The sequence below is a fragment of the Rhincodon typus genome, chromosome 4, assembly GCF_021869965.1.
Source record: "Rhincodon typus isolate 14 chromosome 4, sRhiTyp1.1, whole genome shotgun sequence".
In the NCBI taxonomy this organism is placed as follows: Eukaryota; Metazoa; Chordata; class Chondrichthyes; order Orectolobiformes; family Rhincodontidae; genus Rhincodon; species Rhincodon typus.
In genome coordinates, this window is record NC_063335.1 from 29,652,933 (window position 1) to 29,664,898 (window position 11,966).

General features: G+C 42.9%; 1 protein-coding gene across 1 annotated transcript in view; it reads right to left on the reverse strand.

Annotated features, from left to right (window-relative positions):
- adhfe1 (alcohol dehydrogenase iron containing 1) overlaps positions 1–11,966 on the reverse strand; it is a 37,629-nt gene that overhangs the window by 16,493 nt on the left and 9,170 nt on the right. Inside the window, 3 exon segments of the mRNA XM_048595701.1 lie at positions 762–914; positions 5,401–5,506; positions 9,955–10,032. Of these exon segments, the coding sequence (XP_048451658.1) occupies positions 762–914; positions 5,401–5,506; positions 9,955–10,032 (337 nt within the window).

Sequence of the window (11,966 nt, forward strand, 5' to 3'; positions counted from 1 at the left end):
CATTTTACATTGTAAGCTGAGCTCCTCTTTGAACACAAAACAACGCATTATTAAAATCAAATGAGTTAAGGGTCACCATGAGATATAGCAGCAGAATTAGGCCAATAGGCCCATCGAGGTTGCTCCATCATTCCATCATGGCTGATATGTTTCTCAATCCTGTTCTCCTGCCTTCTCCCTGTAACCCTTGATCCCCAGACCAATCAAGAACCTATCCATCTCTGTCTTAAATACACTCAATGACACGTCCTCCACAGCTCTCTTTAGAAATGTGTTTCACAGATTCACCAGCCTCTGGCTAAATAAATCCATCCTCATCTCAGTTCTAAAGGATCGTCCCTTCACTCTGATGTTGTGCCCTTGGGCTTTAGTCTCTCCTACTCATGGATACATCATCTCCATTTCCACTCTACTCAGATCTCTCAGTGTTTTGTACATTTCAGTCCCTCTAATCCTTACAAACTCTATAAAGTACAGACCCAGAATCCTCAAACACTCATCATGTGACAAGCCCTTCATTCCCGGGATCATTCTTGTAAACTTCCTCTGGACCCCATTCAACGCCAGTGCATCCTTCCTTAGATATGGGGCCCAAAATTGCTAACAGTATTCCAAATGCGGTCTGACCAGAGCCTTATACAACTTCTGTTTCTTTCTCCACAGATGCTGCCAGACCTGCTGAGTTTCTCCAGCAATTTCTTTTTCGGTACCAAATTATTAAAGCTGTAACCAGTCACAGTTGGAGATAGGTTTTGCATTACCGTTTCAAATACTTTGCCACAATTCTTAAGGCATGCTTGGACCACACATCACTGATAGGGTTGCTCCCTTGATAAGCCGGACGATTGATTGGGTTAGATGGGCACGGTGATCGCAAGTTGTAGGGAAGAGCTGTGTAGGACTCCAGAGCATGACTGTGAACAAGAAGAGTGAACATCAACAACTTTAAATATTTTTCCTGTGCGGTGGAATTTAAATGTGACTACTTGAACTTTAAAAAGTTTTTACATTATTAATAAGAGGATTCAGGCTTTTTTCTAGCCAGTTTGATTGGTCTTTTGAATTTTGCATCAGAAGCATCTGTTACTATTTAAGCAATTTGATTGGTTTGTGGTTGATGTGTCTTCCAGCAATTTGATTAGATTTGAAAATGATTTCAATTTTAACTCTTCTTAACCCTTCCTGGTCCTAATTCTAGTTTATCAGCAGCAGCCTTGAGCACAAATGCTCATTTGATGATGTTAGCCAGTTAATGGCTTGCTGTGGAACTCCAAAAGGTGGATAAATGTAACAGATTTCTATGTTGCCATGTACCCGTCCTCTCTGCATGCTCTTCCACTCAGTCCTTCCTTCCTAAGTGCCAAAGTCTGGTCTCCTACACTCTTTACCGAGACAACTACCTCCAGTTGCTCCAGCTCATTTTCATTTCAAACTCCTGTAAGGTCTCCAGTTACGTGAGTTACTCCCTCTCAGAAATTTAACAGACTAAGGATTCCTCAAAGCCTCCCAATGGCTTATCAGAAATCTCCTTCCGTGATCTGCAGCAGCAGGTGAACAGTGAGCAGTTGGCACGACTTTATTCAATCTCGCAATGCTCATCTGCCTTTTATACTGTTCAGTTTGGAGAGGTTAAGAGTGGTTGTTGAAGGCAGCTCGAGCTGCAAAACAACATGCAGCCTTTTTCTTGTACAATAGATGCAATTTGTAGACACACAGTGTTTTACAACATGGAAAGAGGCTCCTCATTCAATCCTATCTGCATCAGTCATCAAAACACACATCTAACCAATCCCATTTCCCACCATTTTGCCCAGAGCCTTGTAGTGCTATGGTGTTTCAAGTGTTCACTTCAATAAATAAATACAGAGACTACCTATTCTCCTTAGCAAGGATGTGTGCTTCAACTCCCTTTATCAAAATATTACCTTACACTAAACATTGATCAAACATTTGTTGCAATTCAACACACTAATATGGATTCCTTAGAGACTCTTCAGAGCCGAAACTATCACAGCAGCAGCCAGAAGAACGACTGCCAAAGTCTCTTATTCTAAGAATATATTTATTTTTGGCAATATGAAATTACGTTGACTTAAGAGAAAACTAAAATAATTATTTCATATTTAACTACTATGATATACTCATATGCTGATTCTCCAATGACAGGATATAATGGTCATTTTGCTTCTTGAAGACATGCTGAGAACATGCTGAATGATCAGTGTCAAGTTGTCAATATTGTACACGAGTGTCGAGTGCTGGCTTTGGGATATCAGAGCCACGGTGGACATCTATAGACACATCCCAGCAGCTATTACAATGATCAGGTTTGGAACCTGCCTGGGTTTCTTTCCATAGACTGTGCCAATTGTGCTGCAAACTGACGTATTTGGCAAAATAGTGCAGAAACAGTCATTCACTGGAGCGTAGGAGGTCGAGAGGTGACCTTATAGAAAGTTATAAAATCATGAAGGGTATAGGTGAGGTTGATGGTGGTGTCTTTTCCCTAGGGTGGGGAATGTCAGGACTAGCAGGCACATTTTTAAGGTGAGAGGAGAGAGATTTAAAAAAGGCATGAGAGGCAAATTTTTTACACAGACGGTGATTTGCATGTGGAATGAACTTCCTGAGGTAGTGGTGGATGTGGGTACAATTGCAATGTTTAAATGACATTTGGATAAGTACATGAATAGGAAAAGTTTGGAGGGATATGGGCTAAGTGCAAACAGGTGGGACTGGTTTAGTTTGGGATTATGGTCGGCATGGACTGGTTGGACTAAAGGATCTGTTTCCATGCTGTATGACTCCATGACTCCATATTGCATGCTGGAGACACAATGAAGTTAGAACATTTGAAAGATCAAGAATGAGATCATCTCAATTACGTGGAAGAAAAGTATACGAGAAATATGACTGAAATTATCAGTTTGGCTCCTTAAGGAAGTACATAAAAATTACCCTCACATCACTGATCAAAGATAAAACCCTACTATAAGCACTTTATACTAATTCCAATGATCTGAAGAATCATTAGACAGCTCCTGTACTTTAAGACTATCACATATAGGAGCAGAATTAGGCCATTCAGCCCATCATGTCTGTTCCCCCATTTGTCATGGCTGAAGGGTTCCTCAAACCCATTCTCCTGTCTTTTCACCATAACCCTTGATCCTCTTACTAATCAAGAACGTACCTCTGTCTTAAATACACTCAATGACTTTGGCCTCCACTGCCTTTTGCAGCAACTAGTTTCACAGAGGCACCACCCTCTGGCTGAAGAAATTCCTCCTCCTCAGTTCTAAAGGGTCATCCTTTCACACTGAGGCTGTGCCCTTGGGTCTTAGTTTCTCCTACCTGTGGAAACATCTTCTCCATGTCCACTCCATCCAGGACTCTCAGTATTCTGCATGTTTCAATCAGATTTCCCTCTCATCTTTCTAAACTCCACCAAGTACAGACCCAGAGTCCTCAATCACTCCTTATGTGACAAGTCCTTCAACCCTGGGATCTTTCTTGTGAACCCCCTCTGGATCACCTCCAAAGACAGCACATCCTTCCTTAGATATGGGGCCCAAAACTGCTCACAATATTCCAAATACGGTCTGACCAGAGCCTTATACAGCCTCAGCAGTACCTCCCTACTCTTGTATTCTAGCCCTCTTGAAATGAATACTAACATTACATTTGCCTTTCTAACTGCTAACTTGTTAACCTTAACAGAATCTTGAACTAGAGCTCCCAACACTGTTTGTGCTTCAGATTTCCAAAGCCTTTCCCCACATAGAACTTCTACACCTCTACTCTACCTATCAAAGTGCATAACCTCACACTTGCCCTCACTGTATTCAATATGCCAATCCTTTGCCCATTCTCCTAGCCTGTCCAAGTCCTTCTCCAGCCTCCCCGCAACACTACTTGTCCCTCCACTTACCTTTGTGTCATCTGCAGAGTAGCAACCATGCCCCCAAATCATCAAATGTATAATGTGAATAGTTGTGATCCCAACACTGACCCCTGCAGAACTCCACTAGTCACTGGCAGCCATCCTTAAAAATAACCCCTTTATCCCAATTCTCTACCTTCTACCCGTTAGCCAATTCTCTATCCATGCCAGTACCTTGTCCCTGATAACATGGGCTCTTATCTTATTTAGCAATCTCCTATGTAGTACCTTATCAGAGGCCTTCTGGAAATACAAAAAGATCATGGCTCTCCTTAACTAACTTGCTGATTATCTTCTCAAAGAATTCTAACAGATTTGTCAGGCATGACTTCCCCTTGATGTGAAGCCATGCTGACCCAGTCCTATTTTACCAAGTACTCTGTAATCTCATCCTTAACAATGGTCTCTTAAAATCTTACCAATAACCAAGGTCAGGCTAACTGGCCTGTACTCTCCTGTCTTTTGCCTCCCTCCCTTCTTAAACAGGGATGTTACATTAATCATTTTCTAGTTCTTTGGGATCCTCCCAGACTCCAGTGATTCCTGAAAGATCACCACCAATGCCTCCACAATCTCCCCAGGTATCTCCTGCAGAACTCTGCAGTGTAGTCCATGTGGTCCAAGTGATTTTTCCACCTTTACACTTTTCAGTTACCCAGCACCTTCTCATTAGTGATGACCACTACACTCACCTCTGTCCCCTTTGATTATGTGTATATAGGATTAATAGGGTTTTATATCTGATTCCCTCAGTCAGTAAGGTGTGAAGTGGTTGAATGTAATTTTAATCAAGTATCAGCATTCTGAATGGCCTGGAATCAATCAAAAGCATACGTGACTCTCAGACTGTATGCCCATACGTGTGATTCTCAGACTGTATGCCCACACGCGCGACTCTCAGACTGTATGCCCACATGCGCGACTCTCAGACAGTATGCCCACATGCGCGATTCTCAAAGATGTTCGGAGATCAACTAATAGGAAGAAAACTACCTAAAGCTAAAAAAAACAGAATGAGAAATTCTGTGAGAAATTCAATTGTTCATAACAAAGATGTGTATTTTCGAATTAGTCTGTAAAAATTAGAAAAAAAACTCATCAAACTAAGAAAAATATATGTTAAATAATTAAACACATACTGAAATTTCCACACGGAATATTATTCCTTTGATCATTTAAACTTTTACTACTTGGACCAGATGGGCTACACTGCAGAGTTCTGAAGGAGACAGCTGGGAAGATTGTGGAGTCACTGGTGGTGATCTTTCAGGAATCTCTGGAGCCAGGGAGGATCCCAAAGGACTTTTTCAGAGTTTCTCTCAATCTGTACTCACTGATGCAATGGATGACATGATTTCCACCACATCTCTAGTGATGTTGTGCTAACAGAGAGGAAGCAGTTGCTAACTCAATTTTGAGCATGAAACATCAGTTTCAAATCTGGAAAGATTACCTACCAAAGTACATCAAATCCACTGTAAGCAGCCACGCGTTCGGGCATGTGCAGAGTATGCAAAGGGTCCACGATTCCAAGCACTGGTTTCAGAGCCCTGTTGGCAATACCTAAGATGGAACATTCAGCAGACAGTGTGAAAACAAAACCATCTAAGTTCCTTGACTCTGATACATTTGGTGAGAAAGCCAAAATGATTTCTGCTCATTATTGTGGAGATTTAGTGACACGTACTCGGAAGAAAAATAATATCTGACAGATAGAAACATATTAAACAAGAGCAGGAGCAGGCTTTTTGACCCTTCAAACCTGCTCCAACGTTCAACATGATTACGACTGACCATTGAAGCCATAGAGCTGTAGCATGGAAACAGACCCTTTGGTCTAACTCATCCATGCCAACCAGATATCCTAAATTAATCTAGTCCCATTTGCCAGCATTGGTCCCATATCCCTCTAAGCCCTTCCCAATTATATATCCATCCAGATGCCTTTTAAATGTTGCAATTTTACCCGCCTCCACCACCTCCTCTTGCAGTTCATTCCATACATGCACCACCCTCTGCGTGAAAAAGTGGCCCCTCGGGTCCCTTTTAAATCATTCCCCTTTCACCTTAAACCTATGCCCTCCAGTTTTGGACTCCCCCAACTTGGGGAAAAGACCTTGTCTATTCACCCTATCCATGCCCCTCATGATTTTACAAATCTCTATACAGTTACCCCTTAGCCTCCGATGCTCCAGGGAAAATAGCCCCAGCCTATTCAGCCTCTCCCTATAGCTCAAACCCTCCAATCCTTGCAACATCCTTATACATCTTTTCTGAACCCTTTCAAGTTTCATACCATCTTTCCTACAGCAGGGAGAAGTCAATATCCTAATCCCACCCTCCTCCCATGTCACTGGATCCCTTTAGCCACAAAAGCTATATTGACCACCTTCTTGAAAATGTTTTGGCCTCAACCACTTTCTGTGATAATGAATTCCACAGGCTGAAGAAATTTCTCCTCATCTCAGTCCTAAGCCACCGTCTTGATAAAATTCTAACATAATAACTCTAAGTTCATCGGTTAAGAACTTCTATCAATCCAGTACCCACGGGGAACCTCTGTCATGGTCTCTGCTCTACTTTCTGGAGCCAGGGAGAGATTAAGTCATTCACCTGTCTTTAGCAAGCACCTTATAAACCAGGAATGCTTCTAGGGGGCCTGTTATTCTGAACTGTCAAAGTCAGGTTGTAAGGCCCCAGCAGGTGACAGGGAAAAAAAACTCAGGAGGAAGGTAGAGTCTCAGCATAACTGGAACCTGACCTAGTTTCTAGCAGAATAAAAGAAAACAAGAAAATTTGGATTATTTGGATTTCATGAGGCATTTGATAAGATGTTGCAGCAGTTGCTGAACAGGATAAGGTCTCTTACAATTGGGGTGATCTATTCGCAAGGTTTCAGGTTTGGTAAATGGACAGAAAACACTGAGTTGGAACAAACAGCATAGGACAGAGCATAATCAAAAGTCACCAAGCCAAATATGGTGATTGATTGATTGATCATTGTCACATGTACCAAGATACAGTGAAAAGTATTGTTTTGCATGCTATACAGGCACATCGTGCCATACAAAGTGCATCAGGGCAGCAGAACAGAGTGCAGAATAGTGTTACAGCTGCAGAGAAGGTGCAGGAAGAGAGAGAGATCAGAATTAACATTTGAGAGGTCCGTACAAACAGCGGGGAAGAAGGTGTTCTTGAATCTATTCGTGCGTGAATTCAAACTTTTACATCTTCTGGCCAATGGAAGAAGGTGGAAGAGAGTATAACCGAAGTCGGAGGGGTCTTTGATGTTGTTGGTTGCTTTCCCAAGGCAGCAGGAAGTATGGATGGAGTCAGAAATCAAAAATAATTTTGACAGTCAACAAATGTACAAGTCTCTAAATGAGATTACGATTTTTTTTAAAGAGTAATTAAAATACTTTAAGTCCAAAAACAAAACTGAAAATTAACCAAAAATAAAATCTGCCCAAACTTAATTCAAAGCTTCACAAGCAAAACAGGTTCTTAATATGTGATGTCACATAAATACAGTGTGGAGGCAACTTAATTAAGACGCTTAAATTTGTGTTAAAGCCACTTATATAACTGTGTAAAGCAACATTGATGTAATGCTAGTTGAAAGCAGGAGCTATGGAGTTAATTTGCAGTCAGCAACAGTGAATTACATAAATTACAATGGGCCAAACGTTCTGATCTGGGCATGACGGTGGTTGGGGGTTGGTGTGTCCATCAGTCAGTACATCAGGACTTCCCAAGGGGTCCCAATGTATATCTTTCAAGCTAACCCGGGGCCCCCAGTCAACCAAAGCCTGGATTCTTACCCCTCTCCACCTCTGCCATGGATATGTTCAGATAGCACGGTGGCTCAGTGATTAGCACTGCAGCCTCACAGTGCCAGGGACCTGGGTTCAATTCTGGCCTCAGGTGTCTATGTGGAGTTTGTACGTTCTCCCCGTCTCTGTTTGGGTTTCTGCTGGGTGCTCTGGTTTCCTCCCAGAGTCCAAAGACGTGCGGGATAGGCCATGCTAAATTGCCCATAGTGTCCAGGGATATTAAGTTACATGGATTGGCCATGGTAAACCGTCCAGGGATGTGCAGGCTAGGTGGATTAGCCATGAGAAGTGCATGGTTACAGGGATAAGGTCTTGTGGGTGTGGGTCTTTGGGGGGGCGTCAGTGTGGACTCAATGAGCTGAACGGCCTGATTCCACACTGTAGGGATTCTGTGATAATCATTTCATTCTTTTGTAATTACAAGCTCATCATATGTTAACATCCTCCATCATTTCCTGTTCACAAGTTCTCAATGTTTCCATCACGTTGCAGTTACTGATGTTACAAAGCTAGGGAGGAAAGAAAAATGTGAGAAGGACATAAAGAAGCTACAAGGGGATACAATACTGGTAACTTTTTTTAGTATTCACTCCTGGGATGTGGGCGTTACTGCCTGGGCCAACATTTATTGCCCGTCCCCAGGTGCCCTTGAGAAGGTGGTGGTGAGCTGCCTTTATGAACCGCTGCAGTCCACCTGCTGTAGGTTGACCCACAATGCCATTAGGGAAGGAATTTCAAGATTCCAGCATCCATGAAAGAACAGCAATATATTTCCAAGTCAGGACGGTGAGAGGATTGGACAGGAACTTGCATGTGGTGGTGTTCCCATGTATCTGCTGTCCTTGTCCTTCCAGATGGAAATAGACGTGGCTTTGGAAGGTGATGTCTGAGGATCTTTGGTGAATTGTTTGGTGAAGGTGAAAGGTGGAGCATCAAGATGGGAAAGTGTGAAGTTATTCACTTTACTTAGAGGATGGGAATAGCAGATACTTTTAAAAAGGTGTTCAAGATGAGTCACTTAATCTGGTGGCCAATGCATCAGTTTCCAGTGCGGTACCCGCTGCTGCCAGCTTGGCTGGGAATGACAGTGTTCCAAGGGGGAAAGGGGGAGGTTTGTGGTGGGCAGGGGGTTATCTGACATCCCTTTGATCTTCCACATGAAACTTGGCCAGATTCCCTGGCATTGCACTGGCGCCACAGTCATACAGCCTGAAATATTGCATTGCTGCACACAATTAAGGGTTAAATGACCCTTAATGCACCAATATTGTCTGCTTTCAGGGGATGGGTGCCTGCATCTGGAAAAATCTTCTGGGGATGGGAACTTATCAGAGAGTAGAAAATTTTGAATTTTCACACCTCGTCTCTCCAAAGTTGGGTTGCTAAGATCACCAGTAACCTGTCTGATGTAATCACTGTAGCAAATTCGGAGATATTGTAAACTCGGAGATATTGTAAACTCAGAGATGTTGCAAATATCTTCAGCACCTGCTTGAAACGAGACTGACAGAATTGGAACTCATTCCCTATGGTCACCTTCCATTATACTTCTGCACCCAGGGCTCGACTACTCCATCCACTTTTCTTTCCTTTTCTTCTTCTCTCGTTTTTTTTTCTCTTTTATTTTATTTTACTTAATGTTTGGTGAAGAGCTCGGTCATGACAATGACATCGGCAGTGGTGAGCGGGCCCAGAAGTGTTGACTCAAGTAGGCCCAGCAGCATTGGTAGAGGCGAGATGGCACCGAAGAATGGCAACAGGGGCAGGGGCAGTGAAGGGGACTCATGCCTGGCTACCAGGACCACGGCAGAGCACTTAATAAGAAGGACTGTAAAATTGGACACTTCCTTTATTTTTTTTTTGCCTTTATAGTCTGTGTTTTGGTTTATTTTTCTGTGCTTTAAGAGCTGTGGCTTACTAAGATAAGTTCTGTGGTGCTAGAGAGTGATGACACTATACAACACTTTTCACTGAATTCAAATCAACACCCAAACCAATAATTGCATGTGGTGTGAATTACATACAAAACGTGCACACACCATTTTGGGGCTTCTGAGGATGCTCCTGGTTTGCAAGATATGATGGAATGGATCAGGTTTGTAATTAGTTAAAAATACCCTATCATAACATGGGAAAGAGCCACTCCATTGTGATTTTCACTATCATGGTTTCTTGTACCTGTTTTAACTTTCATAGCTTCATAGTCAAATATTGCCACACCTGTGGTCTCACTTCCAGTGCCAGCTGTGGTAGGAACTGGGAATAAAAAAAAATTAAATGTGATTAGTTAAGAACTGTATATTTGTTTTATTTTAATATATATACTTTCAACATTTAATTTCAAGATTGCATTCCTACGTTACAACAATGACGATTGTTCAAACCAAAATGGGCTGAAATGTGGCTTGTGATGACCTGATGTCATTGGAGGCATGGCAGAAACATAAATCTGTCTTCCTTAAAGGTTTGCACTGTTTACAGAAACATGATACATGAAACATTCTTCTGTCTGATCAACAATAGGTATTAATGTACAGGCCCTAATATGACCTCCCGGCTGTGTTGTGAGTTGGCAGAAATGATGTAGAGGTGCTGGTGTTGGACTGGGGTGGACAAAGTCAGAAGTCACACGACACCAGGTTACAGTCCAACAGGTTTATTTGAAATCACAAGCTTTTGGAGCGCAGCCCCTTCATCAGGTGCACTCCGAAAGCTTGTGTGTTTTCAAATAAACCTGTTGGACTATAACCTGGTGTTGCGTGACTTCTGACTGTGAGTTGGTAGAGGTAATGAATTGGGATGGACACAATCTAAGTTTATAATTACAGGACATCTTTTCATGAAATGAAATTACATTGTTTAAAAATGATTTATTGTTTAAATGTTTATGTCAGGTGGCAAGCCTGAATAAGAAGGATGCAGTGGGAGAACAGTTAGGGTGAGACTGGTTCAGCTGGGGGAATCCATGGACTAAGGGCAAGTGGATGGTGTCTGGAGTGGAATCTGATTTTGGGAGTGATAGGGGTACAGATAGTGGGCAGCATGTAGAATGTGATTGATAGGGGGTCAGCAGACTGTGGAGGTGGAGCAGATCAATCGCATTTGAAGGGGCAGTCTTATAATCGGAATTGCATTGCTATTTGTTAGATGGCGACATCACATGCAACAATTTTTATGACAATGCATTACTTACAATCTGTACTTACTGTTTAATCTCCAAAGGCGCTACAAACGTAGCAAGACTAACAGCATTTTTCAGGAGTGCTGAGGCTGAGAAAAGATTCAAAGGGGTAAAGAGGAGAGTAGAGAATGCACATGGAGTGAGAGGGCAGTTGGCAGAGAGGGGGGTAAGATTGTGGGAGATGAAATGTAGAGGGGTAAACTTTGTGTCTGCAAATAATTCCAACTTTCACCATTTTAAATCTCCAATTTTGGGAAAAAACAAGTTATTGCAAAGCTCACTTCTAGTAGGTAAGATAGCTAATTTAAATTGTTAAAGCAAACTTATATTTATCTAAGATAGTAGGAACTGCAGATGCTGAAGAATCCGAGACAACAAGGTGCAGGGCTGGATGAACAACCTCCGGATCCAACGCATCATCCTCCGACACTTCCGCCATCTGCAATCCGACCCCACCACCAAAGACATCTTTCCCTCCCCACCCTTATCTGCTTTCCGGAGGGACAACTCTCTCCGTGACTCCCTTGTCCGCTCCACACAACCCTCCAGCTCCACCACACCCGGCACTTTTCCCTGCAACCGCAGGAAGAGCTACACCTGCCCCCATACCTCCTCCCTCACCCCCATCCCAGGCCCCAAGAAGACTTTCCACATCAAGCAGATGTTCACCTGCACATCTGCCAATGTGGTATACTGCATCTGCTGTACCCGGTGTGGCTTCCTCTACATCGGGGAAACCAAGCGGAGGCTCGGGGACCGCTTTGCAGAACACCTACGCTCGGTTCGCAATAAACAACTGCACCTCCCAGTCGCGAACCATTTCAACTCCCCCTCCCATTCCTCAGACGACATGTCCATCCTGGGCCTCCTGCAGTGCCACAACGATGCCACCCGAAGGTTGCAGGAACAGCAACTCATATTCCGCTTGGGAACCCTGCAGCCCAATGGTATCAATGTGGATTTCACAAGTTTCAAAATCTCCCCTCCCCCTACCGCATCCCAAAACCAG